This window comes from Lepidochelys kempii, chromosome 7, assembly GCF_965140285.1.
Source record: "Lepidochelys kempii isolate rLepKem1 chromosome 7, rLepKem1.hap1, whole genome shotgun sequence".
Lineage (NCBI taxonomy): Eukaryota > Metazoa > Chordata > Testudines > Cheloniidae > Lepidochelys > Lepidochelys kempii.
In genome coordinates, this window is record NC_136386.1 from 99986110 (window position 1) to 100011871 (window position 25762).

General features: G+C 37.7%; 1 protein-coding gene across 3 annotated transcripts in view; it reads right to left on the reverse strand.

Annotated features, from left to right (window-relative positions):
- Nucleotides 1-668: 668 nt before the first annotated feature.
- The window catches only part of GLRX3 (glutaredoxin 3), a 34136-nt gene continuing 9042 nt past the window's right edge, over nt 669-25762 (reverse strand). For 2 of the 3 annotated variants that reach the window (XM_073354032.2, XM_073354035.1), the window contains exons 3-11: nt 21389-21463; nt 20491-20692; nt 10841-11013; nt 10673-10734; nt 6562-6619; nt 4199-4251; nt 2459-2498; nt 2255-2347; nt 669-939 (exon numbers count right to left, since the gene is read on the reverse strand). In XM_073354032.2, coding sequence (XP_073210133.1) covers nt 889-939; nt 2255-2347; nt 2459-2498; nt 4199-4251; nt 6562-6619; nt 10673-10734; nt 10841-11013; nt 20491-20692; nt 21389-21463 — 807 coding nt within the window. In that variant the 3' untranslated portion in view covers nt 669-888. The remainder of the gene's footprint in view (nt 940-2254; nt 2348-2458; nt 2499-4198; nt 4252-6561; nt 6620-10672; nt 10735-10840; nt 11014-20490; nt 20693-21388; nt 21464-25762) is intronic. The other variant, XM_073354033.2, reaches the window with a different exon arrangement.

Below are 25762 nucleotides of genomic sequence, written 5' to 3' on the forward strand. Positions count from 1 at the left end.
TAGTTTCCTGGACTTTTTTCCCCTTACGATTGAGGAAAGAAAGTCTTTTGTCCTTGAATGGAAGAATTGAGACCACGGGTCTCCAAAGGTGGATTAAAACAAGAAAATAAAGAGTCCTCTAGGTACAGAGACTTAAGGTAGAAGAACAAGATGAACTGTTGAGAAATATCTCATAGGAAGGAAGTAGCTACTTTATTTCTAACGGCAGCAGCACTGAGGGTACACCAGAATAGCCTTAACTTCAAGTTTACTGGCTTAAATCTCCATCTTCATTTAAATATGTTTAAAGCAAAAACCAGGATTAACCAGGCTCAAGAACATTGGAAGTTAGCAAACAATTGCTGTAACTGCTAAGACAATGGAGATAAATAATGTACAACTGAAGCTGATTAATAATGACTTCTTAATAGTAGTACTCTGGATAAAGGTTTCGGTACCATTTTTCTTGCTCACCGGACATTAAAAAAACAATTAGAGACACTGACAATAGGTATGCTGCCTGTCACAATATGTGTTCTTCTAATGAGACTTGTATGCCCACAAACTACGTACTGTAAAGGACTAAAATATATCAGATAGGTGAATTGTGGGGTCAGTTTACACTAAACTAAACTGTCTACGTAAAATGAATATACTTATATTTACAAAGAGTGCAATGAAAACAAAAATGTTTAACATTCCATTTTAATTGAAGATGTTGATACAGCTTTGTATTTCTTCTGAAAAATTACTTTAACATAGATCTAGCATGACTTTGTTAAGTATAAAGAGAAAGTCAGAAGCTTTTAATTGCTCCCACTCCATTGCTGATTGCTCCAATGTAATCAATAAATGAATCATTTCTTGCAGTATTTCAGTTCCCACCATTAGCATTCGTGTCCATTTGCATTAATTGTCTCCCTTCAGAATAGATAACAATTCACCATTTTCCTTTAGTTCCTGTAAAGAAATTATAGGATAGTAACTTGGGGCATGTATATTTTGCAATAACCTCTGTCAAATTCAACAGGGATAGTTTTTAGACAAGAAAATGAAACCGTCCACTATTCAGGAGGAGACAGACTAAATAACCCACTAGAGGTCCCTCTCAACCACAAGTAATTTTTGTAATTCTGTATTTAAACAAAGTTTTACAGAACATAAGACACCCAACATGCTACACAAAGGAAAGTAAAAAAATCATGATCCATCAATAGAATTTGTTGAAGTGTAAGACCATGAATTGGTGTAAATTATAATTTAGAAGTACACGTATGCCCTAGTCTGGTTAGTTAACTTCAGTTCAAATTATAAATCATTCAGTTAGTCTGGTTCAGTTAGTGTGAAATGTTTTTCTTAGATGTATACAGAAAATATCTACAAGCAGAATATTTGTGCATATTCAGTCATTTTATAACATATCTTCAAATTACTGTAACATGCATATGTCTGTAGAATACATCACTAAAGCGAGCTCTCAGTAACAGATAATCCAATTCAGCTGTTTATTTTTCAAAAACTACTGCTGAGTAGAACACATTCCAAGTTCTTTGATGCTCAAAATTATACTTATTGATCAATGTACGAGTTAACCCAAAATTGTGGTAAGTAAATAAAATTTTTAAAAATCATCTATATAATTTAAGTAACATCAGCTTATTTTCAGAGCTAAATGAGATGTATCGATTATATCTTCCCAGGAGTTACAATGTGTACTAGCTATAAAACATTCAGAGGAGAATAAACTCAGGAGTATTAGAGGTTTAGAAGACTCTGCCTGCTCTGTTACAAAAATCAAAAACCACAGTAACAAATGCAGATCTATTTTTGTTGCTTCAGGGTCTGTTCAAAATACTACAATAACCTTACTTTTTTTTTTTCAGGAATAAAAGTTTGCTAGAAAAAATGTCTCACCACCTTATTTGAGAAGAGCAATGTCAAAAGTAAAACTAAAAAGAAAATGAAACCTGTAACAATGCACCCACAGGGTAAAAATGGTCTTTACAGTAAAGGTAGCTGACTGCTGTCAAGAAAATACATTTCATTGTTATATCAGAGTATGTGAGCATGCTGGAGATTTAAAAGCTCCTTTCAACCATATGTTGAAATGACAGTCACAGTAAAACCAACCAAGTCATTCAATTTCAAAATCTAAGGCCATTACATAGGAGCTTATGTATATGGCAGTTCTAAAAAATATTTTTTTAGAAGTTCACACTAGAAGAGTCAATTTACATTTTAAACAGGAGTCATCGTCCTCCCTCCCCTGCCTTACCTTAACAATATCCAGCCCTCCAACAAGTTCACCTTTCACGTACAATTGAGGGTATGTTGGCCAGTTTGAATATGTTTTTAATCCTTGCCGCACCTAAGGAAAATAATCTTAACTTTAAGGCTCTTCACAGCAGCTTTAGTAGTGTAGTAGACATAACAGTGACATCTGTGGGGCGGAGGGGACGAGATAAAGTATCAGACTTACCTCTTCGTCCTCTAATATGTCAAATGTCTCAAAATCAACACTATAAAGAAAGATGAAAATGAATTATGCATTTTTGCAACATAATACCCACAAAAACATAACCAATTTATTTGTTTTCACACTACCAGATAGCCACCATCCAAAATATAGGAGACACACACAAGATCTTTATTTATAATCTGTAAGCAAGAGACTGCAGAAAGTCAGCTACTTAAACAGGAGACAAATGACATCTGGTAATTAGCTATTAAATACTCCAAGTGACACATACTTATTTTACAGCTACAACATCTTTTTTAGCATCTATATCAAAATCAAAAGTTAGTATAGACCAAAAAGTATCCATTTTCATTGAAAGACTACTTACACTGACTAGACAGAGTGACATGTTACACAAGAAAAACTGAGTGTGCAAAATAAATGTGATATTCAAGATAATTCAGTTCACCAATACAGTGCTTAAGAATGGAAAAAGTTTTAGACACCAAAATAAACTGTATTATACAGACATGTAATGGTCTCAGGCAAAGTTACTGATCCATAATGGTACACTTATTTTGTTAATAATTCCTTGCACTCTGACTAGAGTTAGTTCATAAACACCAGACAGTTGGCAAATTCTTATGCTCTGATTGGCTGAGGGGGATTGACACGCATTTGTATGAGGTGTTTCTGAACTCTACAAACCTCCATTCTCTGATTGGCTACTACTCACAGTTGATTCAGAGGGCCATAAATATAGTTGATTACCCTTGCTAGTCACACATCTAACCAGAAAAATAATACAATATAATTTTTTTAAATGGAATTATTCAAGGGGGGAAGCTGTTAAGCAATTCTCAAGGGACAAGAAGCAGCTGCAAGGGAAGACGGGAAATCAGACATTAGGCATGGCAAAACACTCAGAATCTGAAGCAGCCATGTTTATTGTGGGCAAAAAGGAATTCTAGAAGAAGTTGCTAATCAGAGTGCAAAGATTTTTGTAGTCAATCAGATTGCAAAGAGGAGAGGATGAGAAAGGAATTCACAGTGCTTCCTGTTAGTTAGCCTAGCTACCACCAAGCTAAGTAGTTACTTTTCATTATTATTTCATTATTATTAAATTAATTAATTAATTAGAAAGTAATGTAACATATAGTGCACTCACTGCATTTAGTAGCCAAATAAATTTAAGTCGGGATAGAAGTTCCATTTTTATTACAATTATCAAATGCCAGCTGCTTTTCCATCTCTCTCAGCAGTGATTATTGAGCTAAATAGTCGGCAACAATTATGGATCTGAATTAGCTAGCAACTATTTGCACTACGCAATGTCTCACGCAGAACAAGAGAATTACATGTCCAGCAGTAATCAGGAGGAGTAATTCACTAATATGATTAGACAGTTAACTTGTTCAACAGACCTTTAAGTGTGCTTAAACTGCCTCCCACATTCCAGCAATCACCACTGGCAGATGTTAATCTTATACTAAATGTACTGTGAACTCAGTCACCACACCAGGCATCTCTCCCTCTTTCAATTTCACTTTCCACTAAAACCTTCTGTTTTTAGGGCATTAATAAGATGCCTCCTTTAAATGTTTATAAATATAATTTTAGGTGAGGGAAAAAGCCATTCGCCCATTAGAATGATTCAATTTACTATTGCTACCTGGCATTTTTCCACCTTGTAAGTTTACTTATAAACACTGCACTTTTATTCATTACAAAGCTGTTATGTTTTAAATAATACCTACATACCCAGTGCTGTTTAGGATTTCTATAATTTGCTTGCTGAATCCACATTTTGCCATCTAAAGTGAGAGAAAAAAAACTTATTAGACTACAACACTATTTTTCTAGTTTTGTGAAGTTTTAAAGTTCTTAAGCCAAGAAAATTCCAACTTCCAGATTCTCATATCACAACCCAATTAATCTATTTTATTTCAAATAAATAACCCCTCTTGATGTTCACTCTGTCTGCTGTCCTCCTTCCACATTCACCTTTTAACAACTACATTACATTTGCTCTGCCAAGTTTAACTTTGCAGAGCAATTTGTCTCTCCCTCACTTGCAAATACTTCTAAAGTGAATGAAAACACTGAGAATCATCTCCCTCATTTCTTCTGTTCTGAGAGCTACTGTTTTGACAGTTTTCCTTAGTGAAGTCATTTTCCACATTCATCCATTTTGGTCTTGAAAACTGGTTACAGCTAGGATGCAGGTTATTTCTTAAGAGTATTCAAAGAGAGCCAAAGCTAAGAAGTTTCCCAAGAAGTACACTACTTTTAGATCCACACATTTAATAAACATGTAAAAAAGAGAAGCTTATTATTCCCCATAATTTTTTCCCTTTACCCATCACTGTCCATTTTGCAAGACAGGCAGCAGTTTTCTGGACTGAGTTGGTAAATTCTGCATCTGTACAAACACTCATTCTCATTTTGAAAGGGAATTATCTATTTTAGCTTATTCCCAGATGGGACCCTGCTCTAATCAGAATCTACACACATTATTTAGTCCAGACTACCTGCCCCTTCTTCAAGATTGACTTTTTTGGCAGCTCAGATACAAAAAACAAAAAAATTGATCTTTAGGCTACAGAGCCTCTCTACACCTGACTGTTTTTAAGGCTAATGAGTTAGCCTCTCCCTTCAGGATTCCAGCACTTCCTAACATGGTGAATCAGCAGAAGTGCCACAATTATGACACAGAGGTCACAGAATCCATGACTTCCATTGACCTCCGTGCCATTTTCTGCCCTGGGGTGGAGCTCCCAGACACCCCACTCTGCCCACCCTCCGCAGATCCCAGCCCCCGCAAGCAGTGTGGAACCCGCCAGAGCTCCCTGCTGCCATGGACAGCAGGACCCCCAGAGCTGCTCAGCCGCTGCGCTGGGGGACCCTGGAACTCCCACTCACCACAGCGGCAGCAGGGGACCCCAGAGCTCCAGCAGCAGCATGTGCTGAGTTTAACCTGCCTCCCCATTTTGTTAAGGATATTTTTAGAGAAAGTCAGGTCAAAGACTTCAGTGAATTTTTGTTTATTGCCCGTGACCTGTCCATGATTTTTACTAAAAATATCCAAGACAGAATCTGAGCCTTAATTATAAGTAATATGGAAATTGAGCTCATAGAAAAAAGAAGAAATTAAATGAAAAAGAGGGAATCATACATGGAAGAGCCTAGTTCCCCACCTGAAACAGAGCTCCCTCTGTACATATATCAAAACTACTGCATAAACATTTCATGAGATCAGATTAAGCGGGGGAGTCATCACCTAGTATCCATCATTCTGATCGACAGTTTACATTTATTTTCACCCATACCGCTGTACCTGCCTCGTTGTTACAGAGAGGCCAGTTTATGTATGTGACACACTAAGAAACAAGCTAAGCTTTTGAGTTAGTCATTTATTACCATTTCAATCCTAATTATTAAAACTTGTCTGTCTTCAGTCATCACATTTATTTTAGTCTGGGTGGATAAAAAATGGCAGTTCAGAAAGACACCATCTCACACATGTAAAGGAAAACAGTAGATCATTTATGGTATGTGTTGCCATAAAATCATCCAGCATCTTTTTTAAGCTATGCGGAAAATTTACATAACCAAAGCAGAGAAACTAAATTGAATAGGACAACAACTCAGCTAGGCCACGAAGGGGAATACCTAAAGAGATGTCTAGGATTAACATGGCATGTAATAATCGAAGGGTAGGCCTCACCTGTGAGAGTCTGGCTACATAAGCAGCAAGAGAGAACTAAGAGTGATCTATTATCTGCTAAACCCAAAACTATCAGCACAGGGACTTTTGGACTAAAACCAAAAGGAGGAGACAATTAGAACACAAACAGTATAAATGATGTAGATGAAGCTGATGAATGTAACTAAAGTTTTAGTGAGATGATTGCATCACCACAGCAATGTGCTCAGCTGAAGTCCTGATACCTGTCAGATAAATTATAGATTGCTTTGTACGGTCTGTAGAAGCAAGTCAGACAGATAACTTCCTGATATCACTCCAATTTCAGTAGCCAAAAAGAAAAGAGGTTCAACAGTCCCTTCCCTGCAGACGTGAGCATCAAAAGAAATTACTATTAAACCATTTTGGAGATCTTTACCTGCTTGTTTCCTTTCATAAACAGCATCACAGAAGCTTTGTTTGTCAGAACTTTAAGTCTAAAATAGAAAAAAATTATATAAAATATCTCAGTTCAATTATTAACCTATACTTTTGATCTACTTCTTCAGTAACATACATATAAGAAAGATAGGAAGATAATTCATAGGTTTAGAAGATATATTTAAAGCTGTATTATAAACAATTGAATTTATTTATATTCCATTCTATTTCATTCTCTCCTTAAGCCACTGTAAACCATGATATTACTTTTAAAGCAATGATTTATTTTTCAGGATTAAATTGCAAATACCTAGATGCATCAAACTTAAGGGGCAAATTCCAAATTGAATTGGAGATACTTTTAATACAATATCCAGAGCTGTGCGTATCTAATCACAGATATAAGACAGACAAGGTGGGTGAGGTAATCTCTTTTATTGGGCCAACTTCTGTTGGTGAGAGAGACAAGCTTTCGAATTTACACAATAATTCTGTCTCTCTGAAAGACCTGAAGAAGAGCTTTGTGTAAACTCGAAAGCTTGTCTCTCACCAGCAGAAGTTGGCTCAATAAAAGATACTACTGCACCCAGCTTGTCTCTCTAGTAGCAGTGTTGGTCCCAGGATAGAACAATCTTGCACAGTTACAGATATGTAATCTCTACATAATATTTCAAGTGCAGAACCTAGCTATTAGTGGTTCAACCTCTTCTCATACATTAGATAAAGTCTTTGCTAGTATTCTATGAAAAGTTATGACAGACATCCAATAGTCAAACCCATTTCAGTTGAGATGGTATTTTAATATTTTTGGTTGCTTACTTGCTCAGAATTTACTGTTCCATAACATTTTTACAGGTTCATAACAACCTTTCCCCAAATTGTCCAACAGGAATTTTGAGGGGTCATATACAGAACACTGAAGTCCCACAACATCTGATAAAATAGGGCATCACATTTTATGAACTTCTAGGAGAGCTGCCAGGTTCTAGAAAATATGCTCCATTTTATTTTTATTTTTAAATTTCCCATTCAGCTTAATTCTTTGCTTGAATGAGTAGAGAGCAGGGGCCACAGGGAGCCAGCTGCAGCTCTATAATCCTCTAAAGGGGTAGAATTTCATTATAGACACATTAGCAAAGAAAGAGTAGCATGGTCAAACACCTAGGTTGCCATTGTTCTGTTGAACTTTCCCTTCTGCATTGATCACAGAAGTCAATTAGCCAGAGATTCACGAGTGAAAAATGTAAAAAGTTTAATTACAGTGTTGTAAAAATACGCTTTGGTTTTCAAGGGAAAACTGGGAAGCTGGAAGACAGCTACGGAAAGCTGAAAATTAAGATGGGCAACAAGCCCAACTGTTTCAAGATGAGTACAATAATATAATTATACACGGATTGGAGTGGATCTAGAACTTCAAGCCTAGCTCTATGAATAGGAGTTCTATGATTGTCCTGGAGTGAACGGACAATTGCCATTTTGCCAGTGTTAAAGTATCAGAATGAGTGAAGATTTTAAATCCTTGTCTTACAGCTCTCGTTGCTTCTTTAGTGAGACATCCACCTGAACCAATCTTAAGTGACTTAATTAAAACATATTTAGATCCTGTATATGCATCCTTTTCAGGGATGGAAGAAGTGACATCTCATATTATGAGCAATGGAGAAAAGAAACAAATTATTTTTGCTGCAAAGACTAAGCAAAGCAGAAAACAAAGCATGAATTGAATGGTACAAATTCAGAATTAATTTCTGAGCTTGCAGGTTGGCACGGGGGAAGGAAAAGACTAGCAAAAGCACCTCTTGCAGAAAAAATTCAATTTGAAAAAGAAAGTGACTCAGAAGGTATAACTCATCACCCAGTAGAACCAGTCAGTTTTGCTAGAGGGGATGGCTCGCTCAGTAGTCTAAACATTAGGTTTCAAATATTGAGTCACCTTGGAGCTAATGGTTCAAATCTCAACAATGCAGGTTAAGCTCTTTATCCTCAAGATAGTCTGAGTTCCATGTAGTTTGCTGTAAAGAGGTGTTTAGGATTTGGGGGGAGTTGTTTGTTTTTTAAAGATTAAAAATAAAAGGTCTGTTCGCTCTGTGCGGATATTTAAGTGCCCGCAAGCAAGGGTTTGTCCTGGTATTACTGAAATATTTCAGTGCTTATTACCCTTATCCATGACAAAACATAGTGCTGTTCATTATCACAGTATTTTGTTATAGTTTCTGTAGTCTACTGAAGTTTATGTTACTGTGTATTTTCCTACCAATATTTTCAAGTACTTCTACTTGTTACATACACACACCGTAGTACAAAATATAGCCCTTATCCTGTAATCAGATATAGAGGGGTCAGACACTATAATACAGCATAAGACTAAACCTGAATATATTCAACTGCAGAATCAAGGCCAAAATGAGTAACTAAAACTTGAAAAAACCTATTGCATTATCATATTATTTGAATAGTATGAGTATTAAGCACAAAGAGTAAATTAAAGGGTATGCACTCATCTAACTTTTGCATTTTCTGACTTGTAAATATTTAACTGTGTAGTCTAAAAGTGCTTTATTGTAATATAGGTTTCAGGGTAGCAGCCATGTTAGTCTGTATTCGCAAAAAGAAAAGGAGTACTTGTGGCATCTTCGAGACTAACCAATTTATTTGAGCATAAGCTTTCGTGAACTACAGGTCACTTCATGGGATGCATCCAATGAAGTGAGCTGTAGCTCACGAAAGCTTATGCTCAAATAAATTGGTTAGTCTCCAAGGTGCCACAAGTACTCCTTTTCTTATTGTAATACAGTAGACCTTCAGAGTTATGAAAACCAAAGTTATGAACTGACCAGTCCAGCACACATCTCATTTGGAACCAGAAGTATGCAATCAGGCAACAGCAGAGACAAGAAAAAGCAAATACAGTACAATATTGTGTTAAACAAACTACTAAAAAAAATAAAGGAAAAATTTAAAAAAGATTTGACAAGATAAGGAAACTACTTCTGTGCTTGTTCATTTCAATTAAGATCATTAAAAGCAGCATTTTCTTCTGCATGGTAAAGTTTCAGAGCTGTATTAAGTCAATGTTCAGTTGTAAACTTTTGAAAGAACCATAACGTTTTGTTCAGCATTACAAACATTTCAGAGTTATGAACAACCTCCATTCCTGGGATGTTCATAACTCTGAGATTCTATTGTAGTTTGCATAATATGTTATTTCCCAAGTGTGGTTTACCAATGCTTCGGTGGGAGTGGGGATCAGACACTTCCAGAGCTTTATAGATACCCAGTGTCGCCAGCCTCAGACTATGAGTAGGTATTTGTGTGTCAATATTTGCCTTCAGAGAATAGCTGTAACTTGATAATTCAGCTTCCTCTTTAGTGTTTTAATCGTGTGATACATATAAGATGAGAAACAAATTCCCACTACTTGCTAGCTATTGCTATAAAATAGGAAGATGCTTTACATATTTAGAGCTTATGATTTGTTTGGTTACCAGGCTTGGCTTAGCTGACCAGCCAAATTTAAACAGAGCACATGCTCAAAATGGGAAGACTCAAGAGGCCAGACTAGCTTCTAGATACTAGGTGTGCCTTGGGAGATTAAAAACCCACAATGCATCACTAAAAAGTACATAATGTCAACAAAGGAGACAACCGTTGGAACTGAAAAGTGGGGAGCGGGGCTACATAATTATACCATATTGACACCATAGTAATCAAATCTATACCCAATCAGACTCAAAAAACTTTAAAAAGTTACTTGTAGAATTACAACGTTTTCTATAAAAGGATTTACCTATGTTTTCCTTCTTAAAAAACTAGTTGTTATTCAAGAAAGGAGACTGGAGGAAATCTATGTGCCCTATTTTAAATGTAATAAAACTTGTAGTCTAAGTAAATCCTATCAAAACAGCATACCCAAATGTTTACTTCTATATATGATCACCCATGTTATCTACAACTGAAGAGGTAACTAAAAGATTCAATTACTTCAAATGAAAGACTGCAGCATTACAGTAATTTACTTTTTAAGTGCTGATGTATTTCTGAGAGTCAGAATATGGATGTTGCCTCTAAACTATAACACACTGCTAAAATAAAGATATAATGCATCATACTTGTCTTCCAATTTGTGTGTCTTGGGACAAATTGTGTCCAGCTCTCCAGAAGCCTCCAGTTCCTGAAAAATAGGTGTTCACATTTAGAAAGAGATGGTTATATACACACACACACTTTTAAAAATATGCAAAATATTAAAAAAAAATGCAGATTTCTCAATTTCTAACCTTAACAATATCCAGTCCACCTATAAGCTCTCCAGCTACATATAACTGTGGATAAGTAGGCCAATTAGAGTATGTTTTCAGTCCTTGACGTACTTCTTCATCAGAAAATATATCGAAACTGCTAAACAGAATGTTATGTTTGTTAAGAATCTCCACCATTTGTCTGCTGAAACCTGGATATAAAGAGGATATCAATTAGGAGGTGATTACTTTAAATTATATCTATTTTTAAATAAAATGTTCTCGTGGCTTTATGAAAATGTATTTGGTTAAAAAACGTACTACAGATCTTCCAGACAATAACCGCTCCCTACAATGTTCTATGGTGTTTCTTCGTCTTATTTTAGAGTATTAACATGATAAAATAGGCAATGAATAAAAATGGTTTTATTACTGCAATTATTAAACCTCAAAGTATCTAGACAGTACGTATGTCTGAAGTCTGCCTGCATAAACAATTGCATTCAGTAACTTTAGTGTACTACATTTTGGTAGAACGTCTTATGGTTAAACTTCAAAGAAATCTATTTCCCTAGTCTGTGACTTGTCTAGTCCTCCTCCTTCCTTCTGCATCCAAAAGGAAAGATACTCTTTGCCCTTCTCCACATCTTCTGCTCCCCCTTCTCTTTTCCCCCCTCACCTTGTATTCCTGCAGCTCTTCTTGTTTTCTCCCTCCAGCTACTACCAGTCTCCCCCAAACACCAAAATAAAATAGTTGAAACTGACTGACTGAAGAGCATGAAAACTGCTATTCAAGCCTACTGGGTGGCAGTAGTTTGAGTTTTAAAATGGCTTTTTTTCTGGCTCCATTTCAGCTGCCACAGCGTTGACACTGTTTTCCCTCCCACATCACAACAACTTGAGGGTTTTTTAAGTATTTACATTCATAAGCGTACATATTCTATTGTACTTGTCACACTTTTTATTAGGTACTATGAAGTCATGCACTTTTCTTCTGATACTTTCTCATTAGCACATTAAGTACTGGACATTAAATGTATAAAATGGGTTTTTACACCCTATTATGAGTCTGTTTTACAAAAAATGTTTCTTTTCATAATTTGTGTTCTAAGAAAATATACAATAATGAATGTATCCCAGTCTTCACACACACTAACTTTTTACAATTCTGTTCACAAAATTTAACATTCTTTACGCATAATAAACCATTCTTTACACTAAAAAAGGGACACAAGCTAAAGATCATTTTAAAAAAATCTTCTGTCATAACCACCATCATTCTAGATTATTAAAACTGAAAAGTAAATTTTAAACATTTTCACTATTTAGACTTTTTTTTTACATTTCTATAATAAATGGAACAAAAGGAATTCTTAAATAAAAATAACCAGACTGCCACATAAAAATAACTATTTGATTTCAACTTGCAAAATCACCTATTAATTTTTTAAATATGGATTTGCATTACAGTTTTCTACAAGTTTGCATGATCTGCACTTTGTTGAGATGAGGTACTGATATGTATATGTATGACATCTAAGTGTTAAGTTCATGTACAGCCTGAAGTAAAAACATGGATTCTGAAATTTCTCATTCATCTGGGAGTTCATTAGTAAACAGCTAAAGGGTGATTGCTGATGGTTATTCTGTTACCAATACATTAACTCATTTCTATTGAACAAGGCTGACAAAAAGCTTCATTTTAGCTATAGGCAATTACATGCAGACTAGAAAGATTGATTGGTTGTGTTTCATTTTTAAGGGTTAAGTAAAAGAATGGAAATGTTATGCTTAGGGGGATAAAGTACCAATACAGACTTACTTTCATAACAAAAGATTTAGGTAGAATTTCTGAAAAAGACACCATACATGTAATACAAAGAATTAAAGTGTGATCAAAATGTAAGTGTGTATCCAGACAGCCATAAATACCACTATATACTTTATACTGTTAATGAGAATAAATAAAATTGTAATAGCCATGAAACAAGCAAACCAATGCACTCACAGCCCAAAAATCTCCTGAAACAAGATTACATGTGTAGCAACAAGATACAACAGCCAGTGAACACATGGCCAAGGGAACAGACTTCACTCAGCACTATACTGGAGTTGTCTCTCTCAATGAAGTAATGATTAATTACAAAAAAAAAAAAAAAAAAAAGATTCCATATCCCACCATAGGAGAGGGTTCCACACCAGTAGCCAAGTGCACTCATCTACCAATTCAAATCTGTTGTGTCTATCAAAATAGAGTTTGTTCACAACTATATTCATCCTTAGATAACCACATGGAGCATCCTGTAATTATTTTACATTCTTTTTACTTATCTAATGCCATTGTCATAACAGACCAGTTTTATCTTTGACAATTTAGCCTTTTTAATATGGTAAGCTCTCTTCTCATTAAAAGGTATGCATATTTTAATAACTCTGCCAGCGCCAGCATACTATAGATTTTTCTCTCCAAGCAACACCACATTCTATCTTAAGTATCTTATCTGCAGAATTGGACTAACTACTAAATTAACCTCTCTTCAATCTAAGTTACAAACTCAGGCAATCCTATATACAACTGCAAATTTTCACTGATAATCTATGTTTTAATACATAAATCTGTACTATGTAAGTAAACAGAGCTCACTGTGTATTTTTCATAGAATGTGTGACAGTAGTAAAGTACAAAATCTGTGCAAGTTTGAAAAATATTGTATGATATTACAGTGCATGGTTGTATAATTAGAGATTTTATGCAAAAGCACCAAAGAGCCAAAACTGTGTGCGTAACTTTGATTTAGGCTTTTCCTGTTTTTTTGAGCACTTAACTATGCAATCTCAATGATCACTTAATCTTACGTTTAAACTTGGTTCAGTCCCCTCTGTGAAATAACGAACCTCTGCCTCTGCCCACATACACATTCAGTACACTTCATTATGTTGTTAAAATTAGCCTCACATACATGTACAGATATAGCCTTTACAAGTTCAGCATGCAATTTGCAAAAGCTCATGCCTAGCTTCCTGTTTTGATACAGGGGTGTTCTTATAAAAATTTCAAAGTTTCACGAAGTTCTCAAAGCAGAAGGGTTAAAGTGAAAACTTTTACTTAACCTACACTACAGTGGTAACTGTCTCTGACACTACTATTATGAAAACTAAGACATTTCACTGTCATATTGAGTATATGCAAATTAAATACAAAAACACTAAGAAATTGAGATTTTTTTTTTAAAAAAACACACAAACAAAAAAACAGTCCTAATCTATATTCTCCCATCAGAGTGAATTAAAACAAATGTATTTACTCTAAATTAAATACATTTTTCTCTATAAAAAAGCCTATTTAAAGTTACATTTGAAATGACAACCTATGGTAAAACCTAAACTATGGTTGCCACCCATCCAAGTTTTTCTAGGGCAATCCAGTTTTTGGCATCTATGTCCAAGTGTTTTAAAGAAAGTTTAAAATAATGTTTTAAAGGAAGTCAAACCACGGAATTGGTGGAAGTCACTGCCTAAGCACCTGGAACCAGAGTTTGTTCAAACTTCTGATTGCAGTAGCTTCCTCTGCAGGCATTGAGAATATTTTCTTCATTTCAATTTATTCAACTAGTTCAGTCCAATGACTAGTTCATTTGAAACTGGGAAACAGATTGAGAGCTGAGAAAGCAGGAAAGCTTGGCTTCCTCTTTCAAGCTATGAATAAAAAAGGAGGTGTGAGAAGATGACAATTTCTAGTCCGAAATTTCGAACAACATGGCAATCAGAAACAATTAGGTTCAATACACTAACTAAAGATAATAGTTTCTTTGATTAAGAAATGTATGGATAAACTTTTTTGTTCTTCTGTATCCAGCACATTTAAGGTAGTTTTATTTAACGAATAAACTTAAAAGTGCTGTTTGTATATTTAATTGTATTCCAAATTCCATCCAAATGGTGTTCTACACAAACGACATATAATAAAGAAATATCATTTGCCATTTTCTAACATAATAAAAAATGTAAAAACTAAAAATCTGAATAAGTATGTTAAGCTACATAGTTGCTTAAATAAATATCTACAGATATAGTAGATGCTCTGGTTAGCAAAAAGAAGTACCAAATTTAGTGTAAAGGCTACAGATGGTTGCAGATCAACATTTGAATGGTTACTAACCAACGAGAATAAACTTTTCCTTTGGAAAATAAAAAGTACAAATTCAAACCAAAATTAAAATCATTTATTTAAATCAAGGATTCTTTCTTGCTGATTTAAATTACAATTAAAATCTGTGATATAAATCACTGATTTAAATCAATTCACCCTGTCTCCCATTCACTGTAAGTAACATACTTGAGAAAACCAAACTGTATTACAAATGTTTTGCAAAGCAAAAACCACATATTATAGCCAAGGTAAGAAGTTTATGAGTGACAGAAATAAGATTATTGGGAAATAATATGCTATTTGGGATAAAGACACAGGTGCTTAAAACTATCTCAATTCTTTATTGCATATGAAATATGTGTGATGCGTGTGCAAATACTTATGTATGGGCTTGTTTTGTTCACGGTAGGATTTTAAGGTGCACACATAGTTGTACAGTTAACGTATGTGGGGTGGGGTGGGGGTGTTGAATGTTCAGTTTGTTACTTGTTAAACCATTTCTACCTTAACCCATAGGTGCTGGAACTAGGGGTGCTGGCTTAAAGTGGTTTCCATTATATATTGGGTTTACAGTTTTAGTCTATGGCTCAGCATCCTCACTATAAAAACTGTTCCAGCATCCCTGCCATTATGATCTTGTGAGACTTATTAATCTATTAAAATGTAGCAGCATTATAGGAGTTAATAAGGAAAAAGACATCAGATCAGATGTTCGTATTGCATGAACCATCTCTCCGCCCATTTACAGGATCCTGCAGACCACTTAATCAACCATTCATAATCCTGTAACATTCCCACAGCACTCAACAGTTGTTCATATGTAAAAGTAACTTTTTAATTATTTTCTTTTAATTCAATTAGCAGTTGGAGGTGGAGCCAATACCATGTGACCAACCAGCTCTTCACATACAACCAAGCGATCCATAGACAGAATCTGAAAACAGCTTTATGAAATCATGGAGTCTCTCCCTGCCAATGCAGGATTGTTCCTTATAGTACACATTATGTAGTGTTTTGTCTGGTCTTTTTTAAAATCCCAAACAATGGTACTTTCCACCATTACTTTCCTTTTAAGATTGTTTCACAGCCCAATACATTTCATTGGCAAAAAGTTCTTCTTCCTACTCAGATTAAGTTATTTTAATTCCATCACATCACTCCCATTTACTGCACTCAACTACTCTGGTTAATCTTCAGAATACACGGACTTCCTTCCTTCCCCCATCCACAAGTCATTGCTTAGGCAAGATATACATATTTAGCTCTTTAAAATCCTTCTTCAAAAAGGCTCTTGGTCAGTTGTGTTGCTCTTTTCCTAAATCCCTCCGATCTATCACCATCAGGCCAGTTCCAAAGTTCACTGAAGTTGATGGAAAGTATTCCACTGACTTTAGCAAGCTTTGGATCAGACCCATGGTGACTAGAAATGAAAGTACTATTCCAGCTATTATACCACAACTATACCAAGAGGTTCTAGTAACTCCCTGTCCCAGGACACGATGCCTATGTTTGCAGTCCAAAATAGCTTTTTGTAGTTATACATATTGCAAACTCAAATCACTACCACTCCCTCCCACTGAACTTGTGTGTTTTGAATAGCTTTCACCTTCCTTTCCCTCTCTTCTATCCCAGTGTAGTACTGAAGCTTGCATTGTTCCTATTTAATTCTTGTTTTTTATGTACTTGCCATTTTCAGTTTCTCTATGTCCTGTTGTACTTTTCCCTCCATTTTTACTATTTACTCAACTCTTCTCAATTTGGCTTCTTTCATGAATCTCATCAATATGCTCTTATCCTGATCACTAAAGAAGATAGCAATTAAGTATGGTCATCACTTTGGTACCTCATTAGATACCTTTCTCAAACACTGACCCTTCCCTGTTACTTATTGCCTTTTGTTTCCAGTCAGTCAGTTACCCATTTTTCAATCCACATGGGTTCTTATCCAAACTAATTTAATTTTTAAATTATAATTTTGAGGAATTGTATCAAAGTCAGTTTGATTTTTAAACTCATTATATAAATATATACGATTTTATTTAAATTAGAGAAGAGCTAAATTAAAAAAATTTAAAATTAAATTTATATTTTACGATAACCTAGGTTAAGGCCTGAATTTACTATAATCTATTAATATTATTTTCATTTAATTACAATTATTTTAACAGTACATGTTTGCTGCCACGTTTTCAAGAAAGTCAAATCACTGAACTGGTGGAAGTCACTGCCTAAGCACCTGGAACGAGTGTGTGTTGAAGTGCTAAACTGGTTTTTGACAGTAGTAACCTCTTCTGCAGGTACAGAGAATACATTTTTTTCAGTTTATTCAGCTACTTCAATTCAATGACTACTTCACTCAAAGTTAAGAAATCAACTGGGAGTTCAAATAAATAAATAAAGGCAGGACAGCTTGTTTTCTTCCTCTGATCTACAGACAAAAAATGAGGTCGGAGAGGATGAGACCTACTAGTTCTAAAATCTTGAAAAGTATAACGATCAGAAACAATCAGTTCAATATACTAAACAGAAATACTTCCTTTGTTTAATAAATCAGTGAGTTTTAAATGAAAAATGTGTTTTGGTAAACTTTTTAATTGTATGCTGATAAGAAAAAACAAAGTAATTGTTTTTAAGTAACTTAAAAAAAAAACTTGAAAATGCTATTTGTGTTTTAATGTGCCTGAATGTCTCTCCAAACAGAGCAAGCGAAATCACTAGTAAAACCTTCAACATCCAGTAAATAACAAATGCATCATTCACCATTTTCTACCATACTAAAAATGTAAAAATTAAGAATCTGAATAAATGTAAGTTAGGCTATATAACGGTTTAAATAAATACATATAAATTAGCGTATCCTCCTATCAGCAAAAAGAAGCACCATATTTAGCATAAAGGATATATTTAGCTGTAAATCAACATGTTTTAAATGGTTACCAACCAATGAGACTCAAACTTGCTTTAGGAAAATAACTAAAAAATACAAATGCAAACCAAAATTAAAATCAATTATTTCAATCACGGTTTCCTGCTGGCTGATTTAAATCCCAATTCCAATCAATTACTTAAATCATTTTGATTCAAAGCAATCCCCTCCAAACAAAGTATTTTACCATAGGCAGCAGGTGGAGCTCCCCCCCCGGGGAGGCTCGTCCCCAGCTCTGCCGCTTCCCCCAATGCTCTCCCCACAGCCAGACGGAGCCCTGAGACTCCCCCTCCTCGCCTACCCCCCACCACCTGAAGTCAGAACCACAAGCCCTCCTCCGCGCCTGGAGGAGCCCTGGGCTGGCCAAAGCCGCAAGCCTCTCCCCGCCCAGAGGAGCCCCGGCCAGGCTGGCCAAAGCCCTGAGCCGAGCCTCCCCCTGCCCAGAGGAGCCCATAGCTAGCCGCAGCCGCGCCTCCCTTCCCCGGACCCAACCCACCCAGGGGAAAAGCGTCTGTAGAAGACGCTTTTGATATGTCCCATGCAGGTTCCGTGGCGGCTGAGGCGGCAGTTTGTGCTACCTCAGCCACAGCAGAACCTGCAGGGGGCATAATAAAAGCAAAAACTTCGCCGCCAAACCCTACAACTGGGGGTCCAGCGACCACAGCAGTACCTATTATACCCGCTGTTCATGTGTTTTACTAATATCCAGATATTATGGCTGGGATTTACTAACGAGTCTACAAGGCATAGGCGCCCATCTCCCACTGAAACTCATCGCTTCCAACTTCTGTATTCCCTCATTAATTTTGTAATTCTATCAAAAAAGAGCAATAGTACTTGTCTTGCAAGATTAATTCCTTATAAATTCAGGCTATTGCTCAAAGTTGTCTCCTAGATGTTTACTGAGGTCTTATTCTTAATATTTATTCTATTGTTTTACTATAAACAGAAGACATACGGAACATTAATTTACAGCAGTGGTCACCAACAAGTTGATCGCGATCTCCGGCTGCTAAAAGTCTGGCGGTGCAGACTCCCTGGCTGCCCTGGTCCCACACCACTCCTGGAAGCAGTCAGCATGCCCCAGTGGCCCCAAGGGGGGTGGCGGGGGGTGGTCTCCGCACACTGCTCCAGCCTGCAAGCACCACCCCCGCAGCTCCCATTGGCTAGGAACGGAGAACTGTGGCCAATGGGAGCTGTGGAGGCGGTACCTGGAGAGAGGGGCAGCACACAGGGGCACGTTGCTTCACCCCTCCCAGGAGAGGCATGGGGCCAGGGAAGCCAGGAAGCCTGCCTTAGCCCCACTGCGCCGCCAACCGGGAGCCACCTGCGGTAAGTACCACCCAGCAGGAGTCCACACTCCAGCCTTGAGCCTCCTCCTGGAGCCAGCACCCCATATCCCCTCCTGCACTCCAAGCCCCTGCCCCAGCCCTGAGCCCCCTCCCAGAGCCAACACTCTGCCCCCGCCCGGAGCCACCTCCTGCACCCAAACTCTGTCCCAGAACTTGCACCCCTCACCCCTTCCTGCACACCAATCCCCTGCCCCAGGCTCAGACCGGAGCCTCCTCCCATACTTCAAACCCCTCGGCCCCAGCCCAGAGCCCGAACCCCAACCCACTGCCCCAGGCCAGGGAAAGTGAGTGAAGGTGGGGGAGAGGGAATGCAGTGAGTAGGGTGGGGCTTCGGGGAAGGGGCAGAGTAGATCTTGGGTTGCACATAAATTCAGAAAGTGATCTTGTGCATAAAAAGGCTGGAGACCACAGATTTACTGACTCACTCTTGTTGAAAACTGGCACCATGTTGTTTTACTTGAGCCTGTTACCTCCCCTAGCTGACCACAATTTGTCAGCTATAAATGTCAGTAGCCCAATAAGGTTGTAACCCCACACTTTTGATACTCCAGAAATCATGTTATCAGCACTTGCTTTTTTTAGCTTTATGTTCTAATTTTCCCCTCCTTACAATTTGAGATGCAGGGTTTGGACACAGGAGATGGTGAACAGTAGACGGTCTTGTGGTTAACACACTGGACTGACTCAGGAAATCTGGGTCCTCTTCCAAGCTCTGCTACAGATGCATGTGACTTTGGGCAAGTTGCTTAGTCTTTCTATCCCTCTGTTCCCTATCTGGAGTAACGGAATAATAATACTATCTAACTTCATGGGGGGACTGTGAAAATAAATTAGTGTTTTGAGGCGCTCAGATACTTTAATGCAATGGTCCACAAACTGTGGAGGTGTGCCCCCCCCAGGGTGCAGAGGAACGTTAGGGGAGGCACGGTGGGACTCAGGTCAGTTCTCGTGGGGGATGGTGAGGGAGCGCAACCCAGCCCTGCTCTACCCGCAGCTCTGCTCCAGCTCCGCCTCCCAGCCCCGCCCCCAGCCTCAGCCCTCTGACTCCCTTCTGCATCTCCCCTCTGTCCTCCCCTCCCAGAGCTGCGGTCCTGGTTTGGGGGAGGGTGTCACGGACAGGGGTAAAGGGGCCATGACCCCAAAAAGTCTGGGGACCTCTGCTTTAATGATACATGCCACAAACAAACCTATAAATAAATCCTGCAACCAATCCCTACATAAACAAGCCCTGTTACATTAAATAAAATTTCAGGGTCCTTACCACAACGAGGCTCCTGGGGAGATCCTTTTATAAACACCATGCAGGGTGCAGTATTGGTCAATTTCTTTAGACGTACGTTGAGGTCCTCTTTTGCATTATCATTAGGGCCAGCTGAAATAGTACTGCTAGATGCATGGCGCTGGACTTTTTTGGTAAGCTCTGGGGCATGGGCACCATCTAATCTGTCAATTTTCTGAGAATTCTAAATAAACCAAGAGAGTAGCTCAGTTAAGAAGTATTAACTAAAAGCGGTCTTTTAAACTACTAAAAATTGGCAGTTTTAATGTATTCCATCACTACATATTATAGGTTTTCAGATAAGCAGGCACAATGGGTTAGCATACTGACCCTTTACCTCTTTAATCCCAGCAAAATTCTAAAACTGAAACTAGTCTGTTGGCCATAGCATTGTCTGTACCAAATAGACTTCTTAAAGCTTGTTATAAACAAAAAAAAAAATATTAACAAACAGAACCAAACATGCTATTTCTACTAGATAATCACCTTTTAATTGTTCAGAAGCATTCCACTGAATAATTCAAACAGAAAAGTGAATGAATTGTGAACCTCACTAAACCAAGCCTAACACGATACAAGAGAAGAGTGTTTTGTATCTCGGGTATTGTAAAGCCATATATGAATTCCAAGGCATTTCAAGGAGGTTCTGAAATATTAAAACTGGCCATTCTTGTGCCCAGTAAAAAAAAAAAAAAAAAAACACACTCATACACGAGACACACAGACTGTTAACAGCTTCTACGTTAAGTCAACACTAAGAAAAGGGACTTCTGTTCTATTTTTAGCACTGAAAAAAAGAGTAGAATGAACATTTACTAGTACTGAACTGCTGAACTTGACAGACATTCATGTGAGTGATATGCAACCCATTTTCTCTTACCTTAAAAAACAAGAATGTTGGAACAGAACTAATCTCATATTTTTCAGACACTTCAGGCACAGCTTCAGCTTCCAGCTTAAAAGTCAGAGAAAACATGGTTTTATTTTCATAATTTTCTTTAAGTTTTGATTGTGCATGTCAATCCTTTTTTACTGTTCTTCTCAGCATTTTATGTTTAAAAAGGAGTTTGATGCAAAAGTTTGTAAGACATTTGCATTTAAATGAGACTCAGTGGGCTGGCATGTCATCCAGTGAGCCTGCACAGTGTCAAAACAGGTTCAGGGGTTTTTATTTTGTTGCACATTTCAAAAGATGCCTAGAGGCTGTGAATAAAATTTTTGGTGCACTAGTGACCTAGTAAATTTTCAATCATATGCAGCTACTACTATATTGAAATCCATAAATCATTGACCCCAGTTATGTCATGATTACAGTGCTTATTTTCTGCCCACAGCAATTCTTGCTGTTTGCTCTATTGACTAATTTCAAGAGGCAGTACATCATGACTGACATTTGCAGCCTTCTGCAAATTATGAAGCAAAAAGGAGTATTTCTTCAATAAACTATTGATGTCTGCTAAATTTTACTTTTAACTCTTGCAAGACTGCTGGATTCTAAGTAGAAAGCTTATTAGACTATTGGTCCAGAAGCTTGGTTATCATTAAAATGCATATTTGAAATTCCAGAAGATAATTTTTTAGCAGACAAATATAAATCTTTTTATTAACCATATCTGCTGCGTGCATTCTGTCTCAGCTGCTGACTTCAGTGACAAAGTTATTTTTGGGTTGTTTTTTGTTTGTTTATTGTAATAAATGTTGATTTCCTGTTAGCTCTGAAGACATTAAGTGGAAAAATAAAGGTATAAATAAGGTGGTAAAATAGTGAATATAAATACATTTCAAGGACTAGTAAACAGAAACCTTGTGATCCCATTTACAGGTGCACAAAGCCTTGCCAACTACTCTTTCTGCGAACTGTACACTGGGGCTTTATCAACAGCAACTGGAAAACCATTCAGGGTTGCTGATTTCTTGGTCAGAAAATTAACATTTTTAGAAAATGTAATAATTGGCTATTCAGTTTCTGGCTCTCTCCATATAGTTTGAACATTGAACATTTTAGCGTTATTTGTAAAAGTAGATTTTGGTTTGTTACACCCATAAGGCTTTTAATCTTGTTACAACTTTGAATGCAAGACAAATAATTTTACACCTGCTCAACATCCTGTTAGTTAGGGCTAGGGAATCTCCAGCCCGCTGCCTAATTTATCTGGCCCATGGCAAGTCTCTGTACCATGGGCCGGAAGCCCTGAGCCTCAAGCTCCCCCCCAACCCCCTCCCATGGGGCTGGTGCCGCAAGCACTGGATTGTCCCGCTGTGGGGGAAGCTAGGGTTGCCAAGCTGTTAAAAGTCTGGTCGGCTCTGCGCAGCTCCCGGAAGCAGCCGGCATGTCCCTACAGCCCCTAGACGCAGGTGTGATCAGGGAAGCTCCATGCACCACCTCCGCAGCTCCCACTGGCTAGGAACAGCGGCCAGTAGGAATTGCAGATGCGGGCAATGCACAACCATGCAGAGCCTCCTGGCTGCACCTCCGTCTAGGGGTTGGAGTTACTGAATGCTTCCAGGAACAGCATGGAGCCAGGGCAGGCAGGGAGACTGCTTTAGCCCCAGTGCGCCCCTGATGGGGAGCCACCTGAGGTAAGTGCTGCCTGGCCAGAGCCTGCATCCTGAACCCCCTGCCCCAGATCGGAACACCCTCCCGCACCCTAACTCCCTCCCAGACCCTGCACCCCCATCCAGACCCAAACCCCCGCCCACACCCTAACTCCCTCCCAGACCCCGCACCCCAACCCCTTGCCCCAGTCCTGAACCTGCTCCTGCACTCTAAACCCACTGATCCCAGCCAGAAGCCCCCTCCTGCACCCCAAACCCCTCATCCTCAGCCCCACCCCAAAGTCCACACCCCCAGCTGGAGCCCTCACCCCTTCCCACACCTCAACCTCTTGCCCCAGCTCAGAGCCCCCTCCTACAACCTTATCCCCTCATTTCTGGCCCCAATCCGGAGCCTAGGTGAAGCCCCAAGCCTCAGCGCCCCTCCACAGGGCTGAAGCTGCAAGCACTGGCTCGCCCCGCTGCAGGGGGAAGCCCCAAGCCTCCTCCCCACCACAGGGCTGTGTGTGTCCCCATGACTGATTTTTTTTTGTGGGTCAATGGCCCCTAATAGAAAAAAAGGTTCCCCACCCCTGCTGTTCCCCACCAAAAAAATGAAGGTTCCAGAGAAGGATCAACGATCTTCTCTCTCTCAACATGGGCCTGATCCAAAGCCCATTGAAATCAATGGAAGTCTTCAGTGGACTTTGGATCAGGCCCCATAAATTTCTCTTGCTCTCAAGTTAATTCTTGTCAGGTTTGATCCTTCACCAAAACAAGCAGTCATTATGCACTCGGTGATATGAGCATTGTCATCAAGTAGCCATTCAAAATTTCCTTCTCTCAAACATACTTCTAAAGATTTCAGGAAATTATGTGAAGGGAATGGAACTACAGCTTTACTTTATGAACCACAGCCTAAAGAATAAGCCATGACTGGCATTCTGCCAGGCTATCACACAGAGATTTTTGAGAATGGTTTTTAAATAAGCTCCTTTAGGTTCTACCTGCAGCTTTTGATTGAATCATAAGATTGTTTGATGCACACAACAGATCTTTACAGTATCTCCCTCACCTTATTTATCCTGTATTTGGCCAAGCAGCACCAGACTATGACCTTTAATTTTGAGTCTTCTATCCCTACTCAAACCACATAGTCAAATCTCTACACGAATTAACTGAGAAACAAAATCTGTCAATATATTTCTATTTTCTGATCTCCTGCAAATGGCTGAATTATTGTTACATGGTAGTGAACTTTTATTCCTTTTTCTTTTTGTGGCTCATTTCCTATCCACCTTGATGCTTTTGTTGCACTTTAATGAAGTTCATTTACACAACTTCTTTTATAAAATTGAATGTTACTGGTCCACCCACCAAATTTCAGACTATTTTAAGAGAACATCAGTCATATTTTAAACCTCTTGGGTTGGTTAAAATTAAGATTTATTCTGTGGTCATCTAAAAAGGTCTGGGGCACCTGGCATTGGCCACTGTCGGCAGACAGGATACTGGGTTGGATGGACTTTTGGTCAGACCTACTATGGCCATTCTTATGTTATCTTTAAAAAATTAATATAAACTTGTGTTTAAATACTGCAGCTATAATTTTTAAATCACATTTTAAAAGATTGCTCAAGATGTTAATCAAGTTTTGATTGTTATAAACAATGAATTTTAAAACTGATGATGTGACTTACAAGGCACAATTAGGAACCTACATTCCTGATTAGGTACTTAAAATTAACTTGGTAGGTTAGCTAAATTGTTATTGAATGATCTGAAGTTCTAGCTTGGCTATCCCAGAACATGTGACAAAGTTCTATGCTTTTAATTATGAACCCAAAATATTAAATTAGTACCAGTCAAAATTCAAGCTACTGAGTCAATAGACCTATTCAAATCTGTTTATAGCTTATTTTCTTTAATAGCCTCATCTTACATATTGTAGTCGGTATGTATTTACAAGACAGTTGTTGTAATTTTATTTTGCAATGTATTGTCCAATGAACCTTGCCATTAAAATAAATATTCATTAAAGATACACAGTCAAGTGACAGCTGAGACTTCAAAAAAATTTGGCCTACCATAAACTACAGCAGCACTAGAAAAGCAACAAAAACAATGTATAATATTTTGAAAATTGATGTTTTAGAATACTCTAATTAAAATAGCTTTGTAAATTAATACGATTAAAAACAGATCTATCTTTCTGCTTTACAAAAGGAAATGCCAAACTGTGAGATGAGTCATTAAAAACACACAAAACATAAAGGCTGTAAGAAATCAAATTAAAACACACACACACACAAACAGCTGGTTGTTCCATTACTCCTTGCCCTCATAATCACAAAAATGTCTCATTAACAAGAGAAAGTTGTTTTAAAATGAATGACATGCAGATCTAGTGCATTAAATTTTTTTTTCCCCACAGTGATTCTATTCCTGGGATATGCAGATGAACTCTCAAAAATATTGCATCTCATTTACTTACTGCTGTTCAACATGCCATTCTTAGAATGACAACATCACACAGACTTAAATTTATCTTTCTGCAAAGCCTATGCAGATTATCATTCACCCTTAGTAATGGCTGGAAAAACAACTAGAGTATCTAAATGAATCCAGAGGAAAATCTACTTGCCTAACCAGCAGCATCACTGAAACAAATCAAAGTTCTAGCAAATCTTAAAAGAGCAGTTTTGCTACCTTAATCTCAGAT